Below are 26580 nucleotides of genomic sequence, written 5' to 3' on the forward strand. Positions count from 1 at the left end.
TTTTCTTATTATCCTCAGCACCTTTGGTATGAGAGGAAGAGGAGGGAACACATAAACCGACTGGTACACCCACGGTGTCACTAGAGCGTCCACAGCTATCGCCTGAGGGTCCCTTGACCTGGCGCAATAACTTTTTAGCTTTTTGTTGAGGCGGGACGCCATCATGTCCACCTGTGGCCGTTCCCAACGGTTTACAATCGGTTGGAAGACTTCTGGATGAAGTCCCCACTCTCCCGGGTGGAGGTCGTGCCTGCTGAGGAAGTCTGCTTCCCAGTTGTCCACTCCCGGAATGAACACTGCTGACAGTGCTATCACGTGATTTTCCGCCCATCGGAGAATCCTTGTGGCTTCTGCCATCGCCATCCTGCTTCTTGTGCCGCCCTGACGGTTTACATGGGCGACCGCCGTGATGTTGTCTGACTGAATCAGCACCGGCTGGTTTTGAAGCAGGGGTCTTGCCTGACTTAGGGCATTGTAAATGGCCCTTAGTTCCAGAATATTTATGTGTAGGGAAGTCTCCTGACTCGACCATTGTCCTTGGAAGTTTCTTCCCTGAGTGACTGCCCCCCAACCTCGGAGGCTTGCATCCGTGGTCACCAGGACCCAGTCCTGTATGCCGAATCTGCGGCCCTCTAGAAGATGAGCACTCTGCAGCCACCACAGCAGAGACACCCTGGCCCTCGGGGACAGGGTGATCAGCCGATGCATCTGAAGATGCGATCCGGACCACTTGTCCAACAGATCCCACTGAAAGATCCGTGCATGGAACCTGCCGAATGGAATTGCTTCGTAAGAAGCTACCATCTTTCCCAGGACTCGCGTGAAGTGATGCACCGACACCTGTTTTGGTTTCAGGAGGTCTCTGACCAGAGATGACAACTCCTTGGCCTTCTCCTCCGGGAGAAACACCTTCTTCTGTTCTGTGTCCAGAATCATACCCAGGAACAGCAAACGCGTCGTAGGAACCAGCTGTGACTTTGGAAAATTCAGAATCCAGCCGTGCTGTTGAAGCACTTCCTGAGATAGTGCTACTCCGACCAACAACTGTTCCCTGGACCTCGCCTTTATAAGGAGATCATCCAAGTATGGGATAATGAGAAGGAGTATCATCATTTAGGCCATTACCTTGGAAAAACCCTCGGTGCCGTGGACAGACCAAACGGCAACGTCTGGAATTGGTAATGGCAGTCTTGTACCACAAACCGGAGGTACACCTGGTGAGGTGGGTAAATGGGGACATGCAGGTACGCATCCTTGATGTCCAGTGATACCATGTAATCCCCTTCTTCCAGGCTTGCAATAACCGCCCTGAGCGATTCCATTTTGAACTTGAACCTTCTTATATAAGTGTTCAAGGATTTTAAATTTAGAATGGGTCTCATCGAACCGTCTGGTTTCGGTACCACAAACATTGTGGAATAGTAACCCCGTCCCTGTTGAAGGAGGGGAACTTTTATTATCACCTGCTGGAGGAACAGCTTGTGAATTGCCGCCAGCACTACCTCCCTGTCCGGGGGAGTAGCTGGCAAGGCTGATTTGAGGTAACGGCGAGGGGGAGACGTCTCTAATTCCAGCTTGTATCCCTGAGATACCACTTGTAGAACCCAGGGATCCACTTGTGAGCGAACCCACCGGTCGCTGAAGTTCCGGAGACGGGCCCCCACCGCACCTGGCTCCACCAGTGGAGCCCCAGCGTCATGCGGTGGATTTAGTGGAAGCAGGGGAGGATTTCTGTTCTTGGGAACTGGCTGTATGGTGCAGCTTTTTCCCTCTACCCCTGCCTCTGGGCAGAAAGAACGCGCCTTTAACCCGCTTGCCTTTCTGGGGCCGAAAGGACTGTACCTGATAATACGGTGCTTTCTTTGGCTGTGAGGGAACCTGGGGTAAAAATGTCGACTTCCCAGCTGTCGCTGTGGAAACGAGGTCCGAGAGACCATCCCCAAACAATTCCTCACCCTTGTAAGCAAAACCTCCATGTGCCTTTTAGAATCCGCATCACCTGTCCACTGCCGAGTCCATAATACTCTCCTGGCAGAAATGGACATTGCATTTATTCTAGATGCCAGCCGGCAAATATCCCTCTGTGCATCTCTCATGTATAAGACTACGCCTTTAATATGCTCTATGGTTAGCAATATAGTGTCCCTGTCAAGGGAATCAATATTATCAGACAGGGAATCAGACCACGCTGCTGCAGCACTGCACATCCATGCTGAAGCAATAGCAGGTCTCAGTATAGTACCTGAGTGTGTATATACAGACTTCAGGATAGCCTCCTGCTTTCTATCCGCAGGCTCCTTTAAGGCGGCCGTATCCTGAGACGGTAGTGCCACCTTTTTTGACAAGCGTGTGAGCGCTTTATCCACCCTCGGGGATGTCTCCCAACGTACCCTGTCCTCTGGCGGGAAAGGGTACGCCATTAGTAACTTTTTAGAAATCACTAATTTTTTATCAGGGGATGCCCACGCTTCTTCACACACTTCATTCAACTCATCTGATGGGGGAAAAACCACTGGTTGCTTTTTCTCCCCAAACATAATACCCTTTTTAGTGGTACCTGGGTTAATGTCAGAAATGTGCAACACATTTTTCATTGCCGTAATCATGCAACGGATAGCCTTAGTGGAATGTACATTAGTCTCGTCGTCGTCGACACTGGAGTCAGACTCCGTGTCGACATCTGTGTCTGCCATCTGAGGTAGCGGGCGTTTTTGAGCCCCTGATGGCCTTTGAGATGCCTGGGCAGGCACTGGCTGAGCCGGCTGTCCCACAGCTGTTATGTCATCAAACCTTTTATGTAAGGAGTTGACACTGTCGGTTAATACCTTCCACATATCCATCCACTCTGGTGTCGACCCCGCAGGGGGTGACATCACATTTATCGGCACCTGCTCCGCCTCCACATAAGCCTCCTCATCACACATGTCGACACAGCCGTACCGACACACCGCACACACACAGGGAATGCTCTGACTGAGGACAGGACCCCACCAAGTCCTTTGGGGAGACAGAGAGAGAGTATGCCAGCACACACCACAGCGCTATATAACACAGGGATTTACACTACACAAAGTGATTTTCCCTATAGCAGCTATAATACACAGTATTGCGCCTAAATTTAGTGCCCCCCCTCTCTTTTTTACCCTATTGAGCCTGGAAACTGCAGGGGAGAGCCTGGGGAGCTGTCTTCCAGCGGAACTGTGAAGAGAAAATGGCGCCAGTGTGCTGAGGGAGATAGCCCCGCCCCTTCCACGGCGGACTTCTCTCGCTCTTTTATTAATATTATGGCAGGGGATTTTTACACATATATAGTTTGTTAGACTATATTATGTGTTTTTTGCCATTTTTAAGTTAATCTAATTGCAGCCCAGGGCGCCCCCCCCAGCGCCCTGCACCCATCAGTGACCGGAGTATGTGGTGTGCATGGGGAGCAATGGCGCACAGCTGCAGTGCTGTGCGCTACCTTAATGAAGACCGGAGTCTTCAGCCGCCGATTTTCTCCTCGGATTCTTCCGTCTTCTGGCTCTGCAAGGGGGACGGCGGTGCGGCTCCGGGACCGGACGACCGAGGTTGGGTCTGTGTTCGATCCCTCTGGAGCTAATGGTGTCCAGTAGCCTAGAAGCACAAGCTAGCTGCAAGCAGGTAGGTTTGCTTCTCTCCCCTAAGTCCCTCGTAGCAGTGAGTCTGTTGCCAGCAGATCTCACTGAAAATAAAAAACCTAATAAATACTTTCTTTACTAAGAGCTCAGGAGAGCCCCTAGTGTGCAACCAGCTCGAGCCGGGCACAGATTCTAACTAAGGTCTGGAGGAGGGGCATAGAGGGAGGAGCCAGTGCACACCAGTAGATCTAATTCTTTCTTAGAGTGCCCAGTCTCCTGCGGAGCCCGTCTATTCCCCATGGTCCTTACGGAGTTCCCAGCATCCACTAGGACGTCAGAGAAAAGACAATTGTCCATAGTGTTCAACCTATTTATGGTCTCCTATGCAGGATTATTTTGTCTAAATTTTGACTGATGCTGATGTCAGCCGTTGCATTTTATCCCTTTCTATAGTAACTAAAGTGCGTGTCTGTGCACCATAACCCTGGATATCCTTATCCACTAGGAATTTATCTAACCCATTCTTAAAGGTGTTGACAGAGTCTGCCATTACAACTCCCTCAGTCAGGGAATTCCAAACACGTATTGTCCTTACCGTGAAAAAGCCTTTACGCCGTATTGTGCGGAATCTCCTCTCCTCTAACCTGAGCGAGTGTCCATGAGTCCTCTGTGTTGATCTAACCAAAAACAGGTCCCGCACAAGCTCTGTGCATTGTCTCCTTATATATTTGTAGATGTTGATCATGTCCCCTCTTAGTCTCCTCTTTTCCAATGTAAACATGCCTAGTCTTTGAAGCCTTTCCTCGTATTCCAGCGTCTCCATGCCCTTAGTTAGTTTGGTCGCCCACCTCTGAACCTTTTCTAGCTCCACGATATCCTTTTTGTAGTAGGGTAACCAGAATTGTGCACAGTATTCAAGGTGTGGCCTCACTAGTGATTTATATGACGGGAGTATAACACCCTCGTCCCTTGCATCAATTCCCCATTTTATGCATGCTAATATCTTATTAGCCTTCTTTGCTGCAATCCTACTTTGGGTACTGATGCTTAGTTTGCTATCTATGAGAACACCTAAGTCCTTTTCCAGTACAGTATCCCCGAATGTTACCCCATTCAGTATGTAGGTGTTATTTTTGTTCTTGCTACCACTTGTTTGTGTTGAAGCGCATTCTCCATTTGGCTGCCCATGCTTCTAATTTAACTAAGTCGTTCTGAAGAGACTCGGCACCCTCCTCCGTATTTATAGCCTTACACAATTTGGTATCATCTGCAAAAATTGACACCATGCTCTCTAGACCTTCTGTTAGGTCGTTAATGAAAATGTTGAACAATAGCGGTCCTAATACCGAGCCTTGTGGCACACCTCTTAACACTTCAGTCCAATTTGAAAGAGATCCATTAACCACAACGCGCTGCTCCCTATTATCTAACCAATTTTTGACCCAAGTGCATATTGTGCTTCCTAGCCCTGTTTCTTGTAGCTTGTAGATAAGTTGCATGTGTGGTACTGTGTCGAAAGATTTGGCAAAGTCTAAAAAGATTACATCCACCTCTTTACCCTGATCGAGGTTTGCACTGATTGTTTCATAAAAACCAAGTAAGTTGGTTTGACAGGGTCTGTCCTTCACAAATCTATATTGATTCCTTTTAATGACCTTATTGGCTTCAAGGAACTTCTGAATACTATCCCTTAGAATACCTTCCAGTACTTTCCCCACTATAGATGTAAGACTAACTGGTCTATAATTACCCTGTTCAGCTTTACTTCCCTTTTTGAATATAGGCACTACTTCCGCTATACGCCAGTCTTTGGGAACCATACGTGATATAACTGAATCCTTAAAGATCAAAAATAGCGGTTTTGCAAGTTCAGAGTGAAGCTCCATTAGAACCCTTGGGTGAATTCCATCGGGCCCCGGTGACTTATTAATCTTTAAATGTTTTAATCAGTCACAGACTACCTCCTCACTTAAATAAGTACCTATCAGTGGGATATTCTCATTATTGAGATTGTGTGTTAGTCCCTGAATTGGGTCCTCTCTAGAAAATACTGTTGAAAAAAACTCATTTAGTGTGTCCGCTATGTCATTATCATTTTTGATTAAGACTCCCAACTTGTCTTTTAAAGGGCCTATATTCTCCTTCTTTAATCTCTTGCTATTAATGTATTTAAATATTTTTTGGGGATTCGCTTTGCTTTCCTTTGCTACTAGTTTTTCAGTTTCTACTTTAGCCGCTCTTATTTATTTTTTGCATATTTTGCTACAGTCCTTATAGTGCTGAAATTATTCTGCATTCTTATCAGATTTGTATTTTTTAAATGCTCGCCTTTTCTTGCCCATAAGTTCCTTTATCTTTTTATTAAGCCACATCGGTTTATGATTTTTAAACCTTTTTTTTTGCTGCTCGTAGGTATAAATTTGACAGGATTTTTAGCTAGCAGTGATTTTAATATATCCTATTTCTCTGTAGTATTTTTTCCTAGAAACAATCCGTCCCATTCAATATCCCTTAGTTTTCCTCATCCTTTCAAAGTTGGCTTTGCTAAAGTTTAGAGTCCTAGTTGAGCCAGTATAGGAATGTTTATGAAAACTTATATTGAATGTCACCATATTGTGGTCGCTGTTTCCTATGGGTTCCCCTACTATAATATCTGATACCAATTCCCCATTGTTTGTTAATACCAGGTCTAAGATTGCATTGTACCTGGTAGGTTCCTCAATTAGTTGAACTAAGTAGTTATCATTAAGTGTGTTTAAAAACATATTAAGCCTAGCAGTGTCACATGAATCGTTTTTTCAGTTTATCTCTGGATAGTTAAAATCTCCCATCACTACTATGTCTCCTACTCCTGCTGCTCTTTCAATATGCTTCAGTAACAATTCCTCATCAGATACATTAATACCAGGTGGCCTGTAGCATACACCCAATACTAACTTTTTTATTCCCTTTTGAACACAGAAAAAGATTTGCTCAGTGTCACAAAAAGAAAAGCACAGTTCAGACTTCTACACAGCTAAAAGAAAAAAAAAATTACAATCAGCGATAGAGTTGGGACATACAGCACTATAAACAAATTATAATGAGCAAGCGACATCACCATGTCACTGCAGGTTTCGGTCACCTGTCTCTGTGGCTCTCTTGGCATAGTGGTATCCCAAATGGTTACCATACCCATTAGCTAGGGTTTGATTCCCCCCAAAGGACACACTTGTATTGTATATTTGTGTAAAAAAAGTAGCATCCACATCTTTTTTCTAATTTTCCCAAAAGTAGCTCTGTCATGCTTCGTATACAGACTCAGACAGGCACACAATTTTACAGTGAAAGTTTTAAAAAGTTGTGGATGCTACTTTTTTACACAGATATACAAGTGTGGCTTTTCAAATTACAAAAGACTTATGTTTATGAGACTGAGTTTACTGTACTCTTCATTGCTTTAATAGGCAGCCTCCCCCACCACTAATCCCACCACCTGTAAAACTTGTGATTTCATGAACTGGGTGTACTGATTAGTAAATGACAAACACAACACGGCCGGTACATGAATGGCTTATTCTGGCTTTGGTTGGAAGGGAACCCAAAAGGCACATTCATTTGTAAGGCATGTTAGCATTGTGCATGAACTGAGAGATCGTGAAATGCATGGCATGAGTGAGCCAGCAGTTCCTGGGCAGCTCTGCTAATGTTGGGGTGGCTTTTTTTTCCACATAAATGCATGTCACTATTCAGTGTAAGACTGCGGATGAATCTGCTTATGAAATTCTACGTTACAGTGTTTTCCTGAAAATCACTGTAATTTAACATTTCATATGCAGATACAGCCACACTCACACACAGAATATAGGCATGCTGTATATCATTTTTATCAGAGCTACTTGTGCATCCTATTCACACAGTAACATAGTTATTGAGGTTGAAAAAAGATAAATTGTCCATCTAGTTCAACTTTTTTTTTATAATTATTACACTAATCTGTATTTAACACTATTTTAACTATAATGACCCAGATGAAGTTAAGTTAATAAGTCTAACTAACAATATAAATCATGTTTTTCCTAAAATACACTAACTTTAAATGCTATATCCTTGGATATTTCTTTCAGCTAGGAATTTATCTAATCCATTTTTAAACAAAATTGATTGAGTCCACCATTACTACCTTCTCAGGCAGTGAATTCCAAATCCTTACTGCCCTTACTGTGAAGAACCCTTTTCTTTGTTGGGTATGAAATTTTCTCTCCTCTAACCTCAGATGATGTCCACATGTACTATGTAGAGATTTTTCAATAAACAAAACTCCTGATAGATACTTGAATTGTCCCTTTTTATATTTGTAAATATTAATGTCTCCCTTTAGCCGCCTTTTTTCAAGTGTGAACATATCGAACCTAGTAAGCCTTTCCTCATAATCCAGTACCTCTAACCCCTTAATCAATTTGGTGGCTCGCCTTTTTTGTGGAGCAGTGCCCAAAACTGAATGCAATATTCAAGGTGCGGCCATACCAATGATTTGTATAGTGTCATTTACTAAGCAGTACACCCTGTCCGTGAAATCACAAGTCTCACATAGGGTGGGATTGGGGGTGGGGGAAACTGCTTATTAAAGCAAATAGGAGGCCCGGGAAGAAGTACAGTAATTTTCCCAAAAGTTCTGTTAGTGGAATAATCGCAACCCAGTGGTGAAGCTGTGTATTGCATGCTGTGGACCCTCTTGTGCCTTATAACACCTTACCGCGACTAGGATGCCTGTATAGGGCAGCATCAGCAACAATGACTTTGTGACTCTATACTATGTAATACGTGTCTTTTTAACAGAAGTAGTTTAAAAGATATATGTATTACACAGTATAGAGTCACACATCTGTAAGTGACCAGCAACAACAAAATATAGCTGGGCTCTGTTTGTGTTATGTTATTCTGGAAAATTTTATCTGACATCTTAGATTTTTTAAATATGTTCTTAGGGGTAAATTTACTATGATTAGAGTTCTATTTAAGATGGGATGTTGCCCATAGCAACCAATCAGATTCTACTTATTTATATAGCACCTTCTAGAAGATAATACTTGGAATCTGATTGGTTGCTATGGGCATCCCATCTTAAATAGACTCCCATCTTAGTAAATTTACCCCTTAGAATCTTTGTGCACATGTATATGCATGCCAAAACCATTTCACCAAGTTAAAATTATAGCTGGACTTTTAACATAATGCCCTGCCAATGCCATATATTATATCTTTTACTTTTGTCTTTAAGCCTTTCCTATCCCCATTGGGCCCATCCTTCCTGTACATTTTATTGTGTTTCCCATATTCTGTGTTTACATTGCTTTGCAAATCTTCATCACAGTTCAGAGATGCAACCATGCTGACAGTCGTACACCTGTGAGATTTTCCACACTGGGGAGTCGGGATTCAGCAAGGTAAAATAGATTTTGTAACCGCTGTATTACAGGTGACCTTATTTTAACATATTAAATTATGTAGCCTTCTCGATTCAGACGCACTGGTAGAGTTTTCAGGCCTACATTAAACCTCCAATTATTACTTGACTTGTCTCACTTAGTGGAATCGATAATGTGCAACATGGAAACACTGTGTTACTGTTCTAGGGACCCACATACCTTGGTTCAACTTACCTCTTTTATGGCTTTGAACAAGTTCCAGCCTTTCCATGTGTCTGTTTCCAGTAACGCCCTCCTGCTGTTGGTGAGTCTTTAGATCTCTTTAAATTGCTTAGGTCACTTTCTAATAATGGGGGTAATTCTGAGTTGATCGCAGCAGGATTTTTGTTAGCAGTTGGGCAAAACCATGTGCACTGCAGGGGAGGCAGATATAACATGTGCAGAGAGAGTTAGATTTGGGTGGGTTATTTTGTTTCTGTGCAGGGTAAATACTGGCTGCTTTATTTTTACACTGCAATTTAGATTGCAGATTGAACACACCACACCCAAATCTAATGGGCCCTACAGACATGCCGATCCGCCGCCGAGCTGCCCGACGGCGGATACGGCCGACGAGCGACCAGGCGGAGGGGGGGCAGTGACGGGGGGAGTGAAGTTTCTTCACTCCCCCCGTCACGCGGCTCCATTGAAGTGCAGGCAAATATGGACGAGATCGTCCATATTGGCCTGCATGCACAGCCGACGGGGGACCAGCGGTGAACGAGCGCGGGGCCGCGCATCGTTCATTGCTGGAGCCTCCACACTGAAAGATATGAACGAGTTCTCGTTCATTTATGAACGAGATCGTTCATATCTTTAAAAAAAATCGGCATGTGTGTAGGGCCTATAACTTTCTCTGCACATGTTATATCTGCCTCCCCTGCAGTGCACATGGTTTTGCCCAACTGCTAACAAAAATCCTGCTGCGATCAACTCAGAATTACCCCCAATGTGCCCTCCATAATACATTCCTTCTCACTTAGGATTTCCACAGCCACCTGACACACAGTGAAGTAGTGGGATATCTTGGGGGACGCTGGGATACCAACAGCCAGTGTAAGAAGACTCCACTTTTGTGCATGTGATTTAGTTTATTGGCGATTAGTCTCCATGTCTTATATTTATGTCAACCTCTGTTAATTCTCTACAGTACTGACAGTGCTCCGTGCCTTTCCCTGCCGTTCCCGTTTAAAAGACACAGAGATGGCTGGAGCAGTAGAAGAGGAGGTGACTTTTAGGGAAAAGAGATTGGAAAGTAGATATCTGAAATAGGATCACACCCACACCCACCACAGAAATCAGGATTGTAATAATAATAATAATAATAATAATAACAATAATATGTATAGCTAGAACTATTTTATTATGTTTGTAAAATTTGCTTCATCCCTGTGGAAGAATATAACTGCATAAAAATTAAAGTCAAATACATATTTATTTTCTTGAAATGGTATTTTGTAGTAGTCCCACATATCTATGCTCTTTAGATGCTGGTAATAACACAAAATCTTAAATTTCCTTCTCTACAAAGCCAGGTAAATCCTGTATATTGGGTGCAAAATATGTTTTAGTTCATCCTGTTTCCAACCAGATCTGTCATAATCTGTTTGTACGTGGCCTGTGTTTGGTTGGCTGGTACCACAGTCATCCCTTCAGTCCCGCTCTGCCATCTCTTCAGGATATTGAGACCCAAATGGATTACCAGCTAAAACTGCAGGGCTCAGACAACAGCTTCCAGCCATGTTTAGGTCTGATATGTGGTAAGACATTGCTTTTCTTGTTTCTACTAATGAATACAAACATATAGCCAAATTGTGGGCCTGATTCAGAGTTGCATGCAATGCCAGTGTTCACAGAGTTGAGCAATTTTTATCCCACTGCACACGCATGAAGATCCCTAAAACTCATACGGTACATGTGTTACACAGAATGTATGCACAAACATAGAAACCCATCTAGTCTGCCCCTTTTTAAACCTTATTGTTACCTCAAACCCTATTAGATCCTTAGTTCTTTATATCCTTATGTCTATCCCAAGCATGTTTAAATTGCTCTACTGTATTAGGCTCTATCACCTCTGATGGGAGGCTATTCTACTTGTCAACTACCCTTTCTGTGAAGTAATTTTTCATCAGATTTCCCCTGAATGTACCTCCCTCCAGTTTCAGTGCATGTCCTTGTGTTCTGATACTTCTCTTCCTTTGAAGAATGTTTCCCTCCTCTACTTTGTTAATAACCTTGATATGTTTGAAAGTTCTTATTATGTCCCCCCTTTCCGGGTAAGTTTTGTGGTGTAGATCATGCGCCATTTTAGTTGCCTTTCTTTGTAGAGTCTCTAATGTACAAGTGGGTGTCCATAAAGTTTTAATTATCACCATAAAATTATTGAGATATCCAGATGCAATTTGATCAACATAATCATTGATCCTTATGCCCATGGCGTTGTAAACTATGAATGAATGTCTGATCTATCTGTATGATCCTGAGACCAAATAGATAAGCAAGGTGTGGAAACACTACCCCCCCCCCCCCCCCTTCCCTCTCCCGAAAAGGTGTAGAAATCTGCAGGAAAAGTCATGCTGTCTGTATTTTGCGACTGTCATGTTGTAATCCTAACCGATTACCTTCCAAAGGGTAAGACAATCACAAGCTTTTACTACTGCATCCTACTGCAGAAATTGTGAGATGCTGTAATAGAAAAATGCTGTGGTATGATCAGCAAAGGCATGTGTTCTCTAACCAACAATGCACCCCTATATTCTGCCCAAGCATCTGCTGTGGAAGCTGACAGGTGTGGCTATAAAATTTTGCCCTTTCCCGCCTACTCACCTGATCTTGCACCCAATGACTTCTTTCTCTGCCTTTAGAAGCCACTTTGAGGTAGGCGGTTTGACAACACAAATTATGTCATTCTGGTAGCAGAAAAGTGGTTATCGAGGCACTCATAGAACTTCTATAATGATGGGTTGTGGAAGGTCAAGAAACGCTGGCAGAAATGTGTGGCTCTGCAGGGCGACTATGTGGAGACTTAAGTTCAGCATACCACATTAAACTTTCTATCTCATTTTTTTCATGGTGATAATTTATGATACCCCACTTGTAGTTATATCCTTCTGGAGATACTGTATGGCCTCCAGAACAGAACACTGTATTCAAGATGAGGCTTTTCCATGACCTATACAGTGGCATTATTACTTCTATCTTTATTCTACTAATTTCTCTCCCTATGTAACCAAGCATCTGATTTGCCTTCCTCAGTGCTTTGCTACATTGCTTATCTGCTTTTAAGTCACCTGAAATAGCAGGTCCCTTTTCTTCTCAGTAGTTTCCATTATAGTGCCATTAATACTATATTTCACCTTTGGATTTTTGAGACCCAAGTGCATGATTTAGTGTTTTTTGGCATTAAACTGTAGTTGACATGCTCTTGACCATTCCCCTAGAACAGGCCTGGCCAACCTATGGCTCTCCAGATGTTGTGAAACTACACATCCCAGCATGCCCTGCCACGGTTTTAGCATTCCTTAATAGCAAAACTGTGGCAAAGCATGATGGGACTTCTAGTTTTACAACAGCTGGAGAGCCACAGGTTGGCTAGGCCTGCCCTAGAAACTTGCCTCTTCCTTGCTTCCACTTTTGTGCAGCAGGATTACATTTGCTTTTTTCCCAGTCCTCTGAAATTACTCCTGTAGCTAGCGACTGTATGAATAATTCTGTTAATGGTGCTACCAACACCCATTTAGCTCTTTTAGTATACTTTGAAGTATCCCATCTGGCCCTATCATTTATCTAATTTCAGTTTTGAGAGTTCTGTTAGGACTTTCTCCTTTGTAAATGTATTTATATCTATTCACTTATATACCTAAAAGAGTGTTGACCTCTTTACCTACTGACTGGGCAATTTTCTCCTCAGACTGTGACTTTGCACATCTGATTAAATTTTTAGCCTCTTTCTGTCTACCAAGATACACCTTCGTTATTCTGTGTCTGCTCATATTTCCTAAAGTCGATCTTTTTTGCTTTCACAATACTTGCTACTTCTTTTGCAAATCACACTGGCTTCCTTTTTCTTGTGCTTTTCCTAACCCTTTTCATACAAAAGTCTGTTGCCTTTAGTATTGCACTTTTTATATTTCCCATCTCTCCTGCGCTCCTACCAAATTCATCTGCTTTGCCAAAGAAACACACATTTTCCCATCTCTACAAAGTCAGCCTTCCTGAAATATAACACCTTTGTTTTTGTGTGGGATGAGTCAGTCTCTGTCTCTATTCGGGTGGTCTTCTGTTTGCCGGAGGTCGGGCTCCCGGCGCTCAGTATACCGGCGCCGGGAGCCCGACAGCCGGCATACCGACACTTATTTTCCTTCGTGGGGGTCCACGACCCCCATAGAGGGAGAATAAAATAGTGTGGCGCGCGTAGCGCGCCACCGTGCCCGTAGCGTGGCGAGCGCAGCGAGCCCGCAAGGGGCTCATTTGCGCTCGCCAAGCTGTCGGTAAGCCGGCGGTCGGGCTCCCGGCGCCGGGATGCTGGTCGCCGGGAGCCCGACCGCCGGCCAGCCGTAGTGAACCCCTCTATTCTATACCATACTGCACGATGGTCACTTTCATCCACATTTACAGCAGATATGTCACCAATTCTAAGTATTAAGTCTAATTATGCATCTTTACGAGTGGGCTCCCTCACCAATAGCTGGAGAGATACTCCCTACAAGGCATTCAGAATGTCTCTGCTTCTAGTGGAACTGGCAACAGATACCTCCCAGTTTACATCAGGTAGATTATAGTCTCCAGTGATTATTACCTCTCCTTTTAATGCTATTTTAGTGATGTCCTGGAATAAGTTCCTGTCCAGTTTCTATTCCTGACGTGGTGGTCTGTAGATCACACAAATATTAAGAATTGCCTTCTCCCCTGTTTCTGTTGCACACCAAATGGCTTCAGTTTTTTTCTTGAATACTTTGGGGTAAATTTACTAAGATGGGAGTTCTGTTTAAAATGGGATGCCCATAGCAACCAATCAGAACCTACTTCTCATTTATTCAGCACCTTCTAGAATATAATACATATAATCTGATTGGTTGCTGTGGGCAACATCCCATCTTAAATAGAACTCCCATTTTAGTAAATTTACCCCATTTGTATTAAGCACAATGCTACCCCTCCTGTTATTCTTCCCATTATGTCCTTCCTAAATAAAATATATACCTACACTATGTCCCAGTCATGAATTTGATTGCACCATGACTCCATAATAGCCACAATATCCAGATTATCTCTTGTCATTATTGTAATTATTACTGGGATATTATTTCCTAAATTCCTAGCATTTGTACACATACCGCTAAGAGTTTTGTTTGTGCTACTCCTATTACTACAGTAGCTCTGCTTATGTTTATTTGGTTTTGGTCTGCAGTGTTACCTGTTGCTGTGGATATGCTTCATGTTCCATTTGCCTGCAGATATAATACCTCATGATTGGGGGAGTAGATTGCTTTATTCCTATTTAGTTCACTGTTTCCCTTTGCTAGTTTAAATATTTCCTGATGAAGCTTCCAAATTGCTCACTGAGGAGTAGATTTAACAATGAGTGATAGTCTTGTTATCACTCATTACAAATGTTATATGGTGCTCCATCCAATCAAATCCTATCTGTAATTTCTCTTACGTCCTAGAGGATGCTGGGGACTCTGTAAGGACCATGGGGTACAGACGGGCTCCGCAGGAGACATGGGCACTATAAAGAACTTTAGAATGGGTGTGCACTGGCTCCTCCCTCTATGCCCCTCCTCCAGACCTCAGTTAGATCCTGTGCCCAGAGGAGATTGGGTGCACTACAGGGGAGCTCTCCTGAGTTTCTCTGATTAAAAGAATTTTGTTAGGTTTTTTATTTTCAGGGAGCCCTGCTGGCAACAGGCTCCCTGCATCGTGGGACTGAGGAGAGAGAAGCAGACCTACTTAAGTGTTAGGCTCTGCTTCTACGGATACTGGACACCATTAGCTCCAGAGGGATCGGAACGCAGGTCTCACCCTCGCTGTTCGTCCCAGAGCCGCGCCGCCGTCCTCCTTGCAGAGCCGGAAGATAGAAGCCGGGTGAGTATTAGAAAAGAAGACATCACAGGCGGCAGAAGACTTCTGATCTTCACTGCTCCCACACACAACACACACTGAGGCACGGATGGGTGCAGGGTGCAGGGTGCAGGGGGGGCGCCCTGGGCAGCAATAAAAAAACCTCTAGGCTGGCATTTTAGTATATATGGGCTGCGGAGGCAATATATGTTCAAATCCCCCGCCAGTATTGTATTTTTGAGCGGGACCGAAGCCCGCCGCTGAGGGGGCAGAGCTTGATTCCACAGCACTGACCAGCGCCATTTTCTCCACAGCACACTGCAGAGAAGCTGGCTCCCCGGACTCTCCCCTGCTGAACACGGTGACAGAGGGCTTAAAAAGGGGGGGGGGGCACTTAATTTGGCAGTGAAGGTATATTGAATAATATTAAAGCGCTGTGTGTCTGGGAAATTGTTTTCCAGGGTCATTGGCGCTGGGTGTGTGCTGGCATACTCTCTCTCTGTCTCTCCAAAGGGCCTTATTGGGGGACTGTCTCCAGATTGGATATTTCCCTGAGTGTGTGGGGGTGTCGGTACGCGTGTGTCGGCATGTCTGAAGCGGAAGGCTCTTCTAGGGAGGAGGTGGATCAAATGAGTGTGGTGTCTCCGTCGGCATCGCCGACACCTGATTGGTTGGATATGTGTAATGTTTTAAATGCAAATGTGAATTTATGACATAAAAGGTTGGACAAAGCGGAGTCCAGGGAAAACGCAGGGAGGCTATCCTTGCCTTTTACTATGTCACAGGGCCCTTCTGGGTCTCAGAAGCGCCCACTATCCCAAATAGCAGACACTGATACCGACACGGATTCTGACTCCAGTGTCGACTACGATGATGCGAGGTTGCAGCCAAAGTTGGCAAAAAGTATTCATTATATGATTATGGCAATAAAAGATGTGTTGCATATCACGGATGACCCCTCTGTACCTGACACGAGGGTCCACATGTTTAAAGAAAATAAACCGGAGGTTACTTTCCCCCCTTCCCATGAGTTAAATGAGTTGTTTGAAAGGGCTTGGGAAACTCCAGACAAGAAACTGCAGATTCCCAAAAGGATTCTTATAGCGTATCCTTTCCCGGCTAAGGACAGGATACGGTGGGAATCCTCCCCCAGGGTAGAAAAGGCGTTAACGCGCTTATCCAAAAAGGTGGCGCTGCCGTCGCAAGATACCGCAGCCCTCAAGGATCCTGCTGATCGCAGGCAGGAGACTACCTTGAGGTCAATTTATACACATACTGGTACCTTGCTCAGACCGGCGATAGCGTCGGCTTGGGTTTGTAGCGCTGTAGCAGCGTGGACGGATACCTTGTCTGCTGACATTGATACCCTGGATAAAGATACCATTTTACTGACCTTGGGTCATATAAAGGATGCTGTCCTATATATGAGAGATGCTCAGAGAGACGTTGGCCTACTGGGTTCCAGAGCCAACGCCATGGCGATTTCTGCTAGGCGAGCCCTGTGGACCCGCCAATGGACAGGTGATGCCGACTCAAAGAGGCATATGGAGGTTTTGCCTTACAAGGGTGAGGACTTATTTGGGGAAGGTCTCACGGACCTGGTTCCCACAGCTACCGCAGGTAAATCCGCTTTTTTACCTTATGTTTCCTCACAGCCAAAGAAAACGCCACATTATCAGATGCAGTCCTTTCGGTCGCATAAATCCAAAAGAGGACGGGGATCTTCCTTTCTCACCAGAGGTAAGGGCAGAGGGAAAAAGCTGCCAGCTACAGCTAGTTCCCAGGAGCAGAAGTCCTCCCCGGCTTCTACTAAATCCAACGCATGACGCTGGGGCTCCACTGAGGGAGTCCGCCCCAGTGGGGGCACTTCTTCGACTTTTCAGCCACGTCTGGGTTCAATCACAGGTGGATCCCTGGGCAATAGAAATTGTTTCCCAGGGTTACAAGCTGGAATTCGAAGATGGTTTTTCAAATCGGCCCTACCAGCTTCTTCCCCAAAGAGGGAGGTAGTTTTAAGTGCAATTCAAAAACTGTGTCTTCAACGAGTGGTGGTCAAAGTTCCCCTGCTTCAACAGGGGACGGGGTATTACTCAACCCTGTTTGTGGTCCCGAAACCCGACGGTTCGGTCAGACCCATTCTGAATTTTAAATCCTTAAACCTATAATTGAACAAGTTCAAATTCAAGTTGGAATCGCTCAGAGCGGTCATCGCCAGCCTGGAAGGGGGGGATTATATGGTGTCTCTGGACATAAAGGATGCATACCTTCATGTCCCCATATATCCTCCTCATCAGGCGTTCCTGAGGTTTGCTGTACAGGATTGTCATTACCAATTTCAGACGTTGCCGTTTGGACTTTCCACGGCCCCGAGGATTTTCACCAAGGTAATGGCGGAAATGATGGTGCTCCTGCGCAAGCAGGGAGTCACAATTATCCCGTACTTGGACGATCTCCTGATAAAAGCGAGATCGAGAGAACAGTTGCTGAACAACGTGTCACTCTCCCTGAGGGTGTTGCAGCAGCACGGCTGGATTCTCAATCTACCAAAGTCACAGTTGGTTCCAACGACCCGATTGCCTTTCTTAGGCATGATTCTGGATACGGAACAAAAAAGGGTTTTTCTCTCGGTGGAAAAGGCCCAGGAACTCCAGAGCTTGGTCAGGGACCTGTTGAAGCCGAAAAGGGTGTCGGTCCATCAGTGCACTCGAGCTCTGGGAAAGATGGTGGCGTCTTACGAGGCCATTCCCTTCGGCAGGTTCCATGCGAGGACTTTTCAGTGGGACCTTCTGGACAAGTGGTCCGGGTCCCATCTACATATTCATCAGAAGATCAGCCTGTCCCCCAGGGCCAGGGTATCTCTTGTGGTGGCTGCAGAGTACTCACCTTCTAGAGGGTCGCAGGTTCGGCATTCAAGACTGGGTTCTGGTGACCACGGACGCGAGCCTCCGAGGATGGGGAGCAGTCACACTGGGAAGAAACTTCCAGGGACTGTGGTCAAGCCAGGAGGCTTGTCTACACATCAACGTACTGGAATTGAGGGCCATATACAATGGCCTCCGTCAAGCGGAGAATCTTCTTCGCGACCTACCGGTTCTGATTCAATCAGACGTCACAGCCGTGGCTCATGTAAACCGCCAAGGCGGGACAAGGAGCAGAGTGGCCACCAGGATTCTGCGCTGGGCGGAAAATCACGTAAGCGCTCTGTCAGCGGTATTCATTCTGGGAGTGGACAGCTGGGAAGCAGACTTCCTCAGCAGACACGATCTCCATCCAGGAGAGTGGGGTCTTCATCAAGAAGTCTTTGCAGAAATAGCAAGTCTTTGGGGACTTCCTCAAATAGACATGATGGCGTCACGCCTCAACAAAAAGCTTCCGAGGTATTGTGCCAGGTCAAGGGACCCTCAGGCAGTAGCAGTGTTTCAATCGGTCTATGTGTTCCCTCCTCTTCCTCTCATCTCAAAAATATTGAGAATCATAAGACGAAAAGGAGTACAGACAATTCTCATTGTTCCAGATTGCCTCGGAAGGGCCTGGTATCCGGATCTGCAGGAAATGCTCACAGAAGATCCGTGGCTGCTTCCTCTCAGAGAGGACCTGTTGCAACAGGGGCCCTGTCTGTTCCAAGACTTACCGCGGCTGCGTTTGACGGCATGGCGGTTGAACGCCAGATCCTAGCTGGGAAGGGCATTCCAGACGAGGTCATCCCTACTCTGATAAAGGCTAGGAAGGAGGTGACAGCGAAACATTATCACCGTATCTGGAGGAAGTATGTCTCTTGGTGTGAAACCAAGAATGCTCCTCCGGAAGATTTCCATCTGGGCCGTTTTCTCCACTTCCTACATACTGGGGTGAATATGGGCCTAAAATTAGGCTCCATTAAGGTTCAGATTTCGGCCCTATCCATTTTCTTTCAGAAGGACTTGGCTTCTCTCCCAGAAGTCCAGACTTTTGTGAAGGGAGTGCTGCATATCCAGCCTCCTTTTGTGCCTCCAGTGGCACCATGGGACCTTAACGTGGTGTTACAATTCCTTAAGTCTCCCTGGTTTGAGCCTCTTCAATCCATGGAATTAAAGTATCTCACTTGGAAGGTGGTCATGTTGTTGGCCTTGGCATCGGCAAGGCGAGTGTCTGAGTTTGCAGCTTTGTCTCACAAAAGCCCCTATCTGATTTTCCATGTGACTAGAGTTGAGTTGCGGACTCGTCCTCAATTTTTGCCTAAGGTGGTTTCCTCTTTTCATATGAACCAACCTATTGTGGTGCCTGTGGCTACGCGGAACTTGGAGGATTCTGAGTCCCTTGATGTGGTCAGGGCGTTAAAAATTTATGTAGCCAGAACGTCTCGGGTTAGGAAAACAGAGGCACTGTTTGTCCTGTATGCAGCCAACAAGGTTGGCGCTCCTGCTTCTAAGCAGACTATTGCTCGCTGGATCTGTAACACGATTCAGCAGGCTCATTCTATGGCTGGATTGCCGTTACCAAATTCGGTAAAGGCCCATTCCACTAGGAAGGTGGGCTCTTCTTGGGCGGCTGCCCGAGGCGTCTCGGCATTACAACTTTGCCGAGCGGCGACTTGGTCGGGTTCAAACACCTTTGCTAAATTCTACAAGTTTGATACCCTGGCTGATGAGGACCTCATGTTTGCTCAATTGGTGCTGCAGAGTCATCCGCACTCTCCCGCCCGTTTTGGAGCTTTGGTATAATCCCCATGGTCTTTACGGAGTCCCCAGCATCCTCTAGGACGTAAGAGAAAATAAGATTTTAAACCTACCGGTAAATCTTTTTCTCCTAGTCCGTAGAGGATGCTGGGCGCCCGTCCCAGTGCGGACAACATTCTGCAAGACTTGTATATAGTTATTGCTTGCATAAGGGTTATGTTACAGTTTTGATCGGTCTTTGACTGATGCTGTTTATTTCATACTGTTGACTGGTTCGTATATTCCAGGTTATACGGTGTGGATGGTGTGGGCTGGTATGAATCTTGCCCTTAGATTAACAAAATCCTTTCCTCGTACTGTCCATATCCTCTGGGCACAGTTTCTCTAACTGAGGTCTGGAGGAGGGGCATAGAGGGAGGAGCCAGTGCACACCCATTCTAAAGTTCTTTATAGTGCCCATGTCTCCTGCAGAGCCCGTCTATACCCCATGGTCCTTACGGAGTCCCCAGCATCCTCTACGGACTAGGAGAAAAAGATTTACCGGTAGGTTTAAAATCTTATTTTTTCACATGACAGATAGGAGTTGATTTGCTGGAACATCATTTATAATTCATAATGAGTGATAACAAGAACTTCAATCATCTGCCTCTTAGTATTCTGGTTTCCCTTGAAGATGGATGCAAGCTATCCTTTTTGTATAAACCCCTGTCTTGCCAGATGGCATGACTATGGCCTATTCATCCAAATATCTTCTCCTTACACTACTTCTTTAGCCACACATTGCAGTTTCTGATGATTGCTATCTTCACCTCTGTGCACTGGCAATACTTCTAAAAAGTTACAGTGGTTGCCACCTGCTTTAGGGCAGTCCCTAACTTCCTACATGAATCTTTTATGGCCATGAGTTCAGCATTAGCCAGCTGCTGTTGCAATTGAGATGCCCAATATCCGATGTCTTGTAAAAGTGTGGGGCATTTCTGGGCATGACTGGGAGGTGGATAAACAAATAATGGAGATGGTCTATCTTATGGGCATGTTTTAGAGTGTCATTGGCATGTTGTTGAGTTGATTGTATACCCATATGTTCAGTCGTTCAGTTTGGAGGCTTTGCTCAGATGGTAAACTTTGATTGTGCGACCAATAGTTGCATCTAAAGATGCACCAGGCATTATTACAGCATGTATGGATGCTGAAGTGGGTGTCTCAGACCTTTCACAGCCACCTCTGTGTCCATCTCTGAATCAGGCCCTGCTTCAAGAATTGCTTCTCACTAATTAGGCTTTATTTCATTTGTGATAGGACCATATTTCCAAGGAAACCAGGGAAATCAGTCTGCAATCTGTCCTTTCTGGGTCATGCCTCCTGCTGAGGTTAGTAACTTACCTCAAAGTAGTGTCTTTACTTGTTACTAATATGTTACTTTACACTTTTCAACTTTCTTTTCCAGCATCGGTCAAATGATTATGGGATTCCTATGGGGGTGGAAATTACATACGTACAGGACAGCTTTCTAACCAATGACATCCTGCGTGACATGGTAAAGACCCCAAGACACTGCTTTTTTAAAGGAAAAATGTTAGTATATTGCTCATTTAATTTCCTTAGAAAGCTTAGTAGAGATGAAAAAAAAATACCCCCAAAAGGTATAGAGAGTTAACAAAAAATGAGAGGCTTGTCAGTGTGGGAGCTAACTCAGAGTTCTATAGATAGACAAAGCAGCTGTCAAAAAAGGGAATTAAGCAATGACCCACAACAATATAGGAAAAAAAAGGTATTCATCTGAATGGTTGACAGTAACCATGTTGACACAAACAGAACACCAACATGGTTCAACCTATCGACATACACCACGATGACATCCTCAAGCTGTCAACAGGTTCACAATATCAACATCTGAAATGTTGTTGTGTCAGACGCCTGCATCGAAACTGATCATTACATAACCACCAGATCCCGGAAGAAGATGCTGGAGCCAGTAAGAAGAAAGTAAGACACCGCTAGACCAACAGCAATGGTTTGTTGACAGTTCATCTTGTTGATATAGCATCCAGGTAAAGTGGTCACTGTCTACATGCTGAGCATGCCAATAGCTTGATTTTGTAGACATTCTCATGTCAAACTACACCCAAAAAAACTTGGCTACAGTCTTCCTAGAAAAATAAGTATCTCAAATGTCAGTTAATTATACATAATCTTTTATATATAAAATTCATTGGTCTGTTTGTTTGTCCTGTAATGCAATCGGACTCCCCTGCACTGATTAGGATGAAGCCAGTGCAAGGTGGTCCAGTTGGTTCCTGGAGAGGTTTTTATGGGGGTTAAGGTCCCGGTGTGAACTCACGTTGGCCTACGCTAGAACTTTTACCTGGGGAGCCTATTTTGAGCCTTCCACTAGATGTATTTGAATAAAAAGTTCACAGGGTGGTAAGACTGGATCCCAGAAGACATACTAAGGGATTCAGTCCCAGTCGGACTGCCCGTTAATGTATGCCGGGCAGAACTTTGAGCCAAGGTGTCTGTTCTGGGCCTTCCACTCTATGGATTTTGACAAAAACTTTAGAGAGTGGTTACATTGGATCCAAGAAGACATACTAGGGGGTTGAGGTCTTAATTGGAGCCCCTGTTAGTGTGCACCAGGCAGAACTGTGACCTGGTGAGCCTGTTCTGGGCCTTCCACTGGATGTATTTGGATGAAAACTTTAATGAACTGTATTAACTGACAGAAATAACCATAATTTAATTACCTGTAATAACTGTCTGTGCAGAAGTCCATGTGGCCGCCTTGCAGAGTTCAGCAGACACCCCATGGCCAGCTACCCAAGAGGCACCCACTGAACGAGTGTAGTGTGCTCTGACCCCTGTAGGAACTGGGAGTCTCTCCTCCACATAGGCCTGAAACTAGTTAAATGGAACCACTTAGCCAAGGTCTGCTTTGAAGCTGGCCAGACCCTTTTTTGAGAGTCATAGAGGACAAATGGAATCTGACCTATGAACCTCCCAAGTCCTATGCACATAAATGCGGAGAGCCCGGACAACATTCAGGGAGGTCGCCTCAGAGGAACCTTCGCAAAGGCGGTGACTACTATCTCCTGATTCAAATGAAACCTGGAAAGACCTTAGGTAGTTTGTCCAAGCAGGTCCAAAGAAGTGCCCTGTCCAATGGAAATTCAAAAATGTGAGCGCCGGATAAGGCATTAAGGTCCGACTTACGTCGGGCTGAGGAGATGGGCAACAACGTAAGCCATCCGAGAGCTACTGTGTCCAGGGGCTAAAAAGGGGACTGATTGGAGAACCAGGGAGAGATCCCAATGAGCAAAAGGGGCACAAAGGGGCAGCTGAACATGCAGTACCCCCTGTAAGAAGGTTCAAATGTCCAGAAAGCTAGCCAGCTGATGCTGGAAGAGAAGAGACAGGGAAGAGACCTGGACCTTCAATGAGGAAAGTTGGAGGTCCAGACCCACCTGAAGAAAGGCTAGCAAACGGGACAGACAGAAGGTATGCGGGTTGAACACAAGGCAAAGTAAGCTTTCCAAATTAGTAAATTCTGGCCAAGGAAGACTTCCAGGCCCTGAGCATCTTCTGAATGACCCTGTTGGAGAAACTCTTCGCCTTCAAGACTGATGTTTCAATAGCCATGCTGTCAAAGCTAGATGGTTCAGATCCGTATGAAGGCATGGGCCTTGAAAGAGGTCTTGTCTCAGGGGTATATGCAGTGGTGTGTTGATGGAGAGACTCAGAAGATCTGCGTACCATCCTCAATGGGGCCAATCTGGAGCCACCAGAATCATGGTCCCGCCTTCCCTTTTGAACTTGCAGATGACTTGCAGAAGCATCTGTATTGGAGGGAAGACGTACACCAGACGAAACGACCATGGAGCTGTTAATGCGTTCACTAGGAAGGTGTCAGGAACTCTTGTCCACACACCATACCTTGGCACTTGGTGGTTGTGCTGAGACACCATCAAGTCTATGTTTGGGAGAACCCACCTTCAGACTAGCATGTGAAACACCACCGGTTGTAGAGCCCACTCACTGGAGTGAATGTTCTGGTGGCTTAGAAAGTCTACCTCCCAGTTGAGAACCCCGGGAATGAAGACTGCCGACAGGGCTGGTAGATGACACTCCTAGTGGAAGATCCACGTCACCTCCATCGTCGCACTGCGGCTGTGGGTGCCTCCCTGATGGTTTATGTAAGCCAAACTGAGCGTACTCCACCATATTGAATGTGGCCACCATCGACCCCATGATCTTCATCCATGCATGGATGGAGATTCGGTCATGCTGTATAAAGGACCAGATACTGGATTGCAGTGTGAAAACGTTGTCCTGCGGCATGAAGACGCGTTGAAGGCAAGAATTGAAGAACGCTTCCAAGCGCAGCATTTCCTGTGAAGGCATTAAAGACTGTGGACCTAATTCAGACCTGAACGCAGCAGCAAATTTGTTAGCTAATGGACAAAACGGTAGTTATAACGTGCAGAGAGAATTAGATTTGGGTGGGGTATGTTCAATCTAAATTGCAGTGTAAAAATAAAGCAGTCAGTATTTACCCTGCACAGAAACAATATAACCCAGTCAAATCTAATTCTCTCTGCAAATGTTATATCTGCCACACCCGCAGTGCACATGGGGGGTCATTCCGAGTTGTTCGTTCGTTATTTTTTTCCGCTATGGAGCGATTAGTCGCAAACTGCGCATGCGCAATGTTCGCAGTGCGCCTGCGCCAAGTAAATTAGCACAAAAGTTTGGTATTTTACTCACGGCCTAACGAGGATTTTTCATCGTTCTGGTGATCGGAGTGTGATTGACAGGAAGTGGGTGTTTCTGGGCGGATACTTGCCGTTTTATGGGAGTGTGCGGAAAAACACTGGCGTTTCTGGGAAAAACGCGGGAGTGTCTGAAGAAACGGGGGAGTGTCTGGGCGAACGCTGGGTGTGTTTGTGACGTCAAACCAGGAACGAAACTGACTGAACTGATCGCAGTGGGGGAGTAAGTCTGGAGCTACTCAGAAACTGCTAAGAAATTTCTAATCGCAATTCTGCTAATCTTTCGTTCGCAATTCTGCTAAGCTATGATACACTCCCAGAGGGCGGCGGCTTAGCGTGTGCAATGCTGCTAAAAGCAGCTAGCGAGCGAACAACTCGGAATGAGGGCCATGGTTTTCCCATTAGCTAACAAATTTGCTGCTGGGATCAGGTCTGAATTATGCCCTATTTCCGCAAATGTATCTTCCAGCCATGAGATTGCAGAAGATCACGAATGTGGTCCTGCAATATGTATGGAGTCAGGGCCAATATGAGGAGATTGTCCAAATAGGGCAATATCCAGACTCCTCTGCTTTGCAGGTGCGCCACTATGATCTTGGTAAACACACGTGGGCTGTAGACAATCAGAATGGCAGTGCCTGAAATTGGAATTAATCCTCCAGGATGAGACAGTGTAGCCATTGCTGGGGACGTAGCCGTTGCTGCTCGTGCTGGATGGGAATGTGAAGGTATGCATCCTGAATGTCCAGAGACTCCATGAAGTCCTCTGGTTCCAGAGTTAGGATAATGGATCGGAGGGACTCCATCCAAAACCTGTGAATTCTAAAATAATTTTTCAGTTTCTTGAGGTTGAGAATAGGTCGGTAGGAGCCATATGGCTTTTGAACTAGGAAGAAGTTTGTATAAAAACTTTGACCACTTTGAGCCTGGGGGACAGGGATGATGAGGTTGGAGGTCAGGAGAGACTGCACTGATTGCTGAAGAGCAGCTGCTCTTGTTGCATCCTGTGGAAGTCTGGTACAAAAGAACCGTCTAGGAGGGCAGCTCCGGAACATCAGTTCGTAACCCCGAGAGATGACACCTGTGACCCATGATGGTGTCGCTCCACCTCGGTTCAAAAGACAGTAGTCGGCCTCCTACCCTGGGGTCCCCCAGGAGGAGGCTTGTCCCGTCAGACTGTGGGCTTCTTGGGGTGCTCGTAGCTGTATGGTAGCCCAGGGTTGCTTAGTTCGGGGCTTAGATCCCCTGGAGGACGCCTGACACCTGACTCCACCCTATAGACGAAAGGGGCAAAAGGTAGTCTTGGCTTGAAGTGGAGCAGCTGAAGGTAAGAAGGCTGTCTTGGACGCTGCTAGTGTAGAAACTATTTTGTCTTGTTCCTGACCAAAAAGCGTATTTCCTGCATAAAGCAGTGCCTCAAGAGCCTTTTTGGGGATGGCTTCTGCATGCCAGGAATGCAGTGTATGGATCCACCTGGACACAATTGTGGAAACTGAAGCCTTAGATATTAGGACTCCCATATCTATGAGGGCCTCGCCAAGGTAGGTATCTGCTACTCTTACACAGAATTTTGAGTGAGTCAACCTTAGGCGCAACCAGCATCTATGATTATGTTAACCCAAAAAAATGTTTCACCACATTTTTGAATATATAGACACAAAAAAACGGAAACATATAACCAGCAGTGCTAGAGTATAGCATAAGTGCAGACCAAACCTCCCTTTTGTATGGTTGGGATCTCCAAAAGGAATGTTCTTTCAAAAGTCCCCTTGATTTCTTTAATGAGTTCCTCTCACATGATATAGCATGTAAAGAGAAAAAAAAATCTCCAATGGTATAGTATGTCTGGATTCAATTAAAGGATATCCACCCTCATGCTCTCAGAATGGTCTAGTATGACGTGATGGTGATTCATGCAACCCTTCACCTTCTTTTATAAAGTTGACACTCTCTTGGTGGTAATGTGTCTTGAACCCTGTGATTTTTGCATTTTATATTTATATTTATATATTTTGATTTTTTTTATCTTGGATGTATCCATATGTGA

General features: G+C 45.2%; 1 protein-coding gene across 3 annotated transcripts in view; it reads left to right on the forward strand.

Annotated features, from left to right (window-relative positions):
• Positions 1-26580, forward strand: part of MPND (MPN domain containing) — a 268959-nt gene that overhangs the window by 188799 nt on the left and 53580 nt on the right. For 2 of the 3 annotated variants that reach the window (XM_063914894.1, XM_063914895.1), the window contains exons 5-11: positions 8953-9025; positions 9215-9311; positions 10030-10102; positions 10197-10273; positions 10638-10806; positions 21067-21137; positions 21215-21304. In XM_063914894.1, coding sequence (XP_063770964.1) covers positions 8953-9025; positions 9215-9311; positions 10030-10102; positions 10197-10273; positions 10638-10806; positions 21067-21137; positions 21215-21304 — 650 coding nt within the window. Of the gene's footprint in view, positions 1-8952; positions 9026-9214; positions 9312-10029; positions 10103-10196; positions 10274-10637; positions 10807-21066; positions 21138-21214; positions 21343-26580 lie in introns of all 3 variants that reach the window. The other variant, XM_063914896.1, reaches the window with a different exon arrangement.

The sequence above is a fragment of the Pseudophryne corroboree genome, chromosome 1, assembly GCF_028390025.1.
Source record: "Pseudophryne corroboree isolate aPseCor3 chromosome 1, aPseCor3.hap2, whole genome shotgun sequence".
NCBI lineage: Eukaryota > Metazoa > Chordata > Amphibia > Anura > Myobatrachidae > Pseudophryne > Pseudophryne corroboree.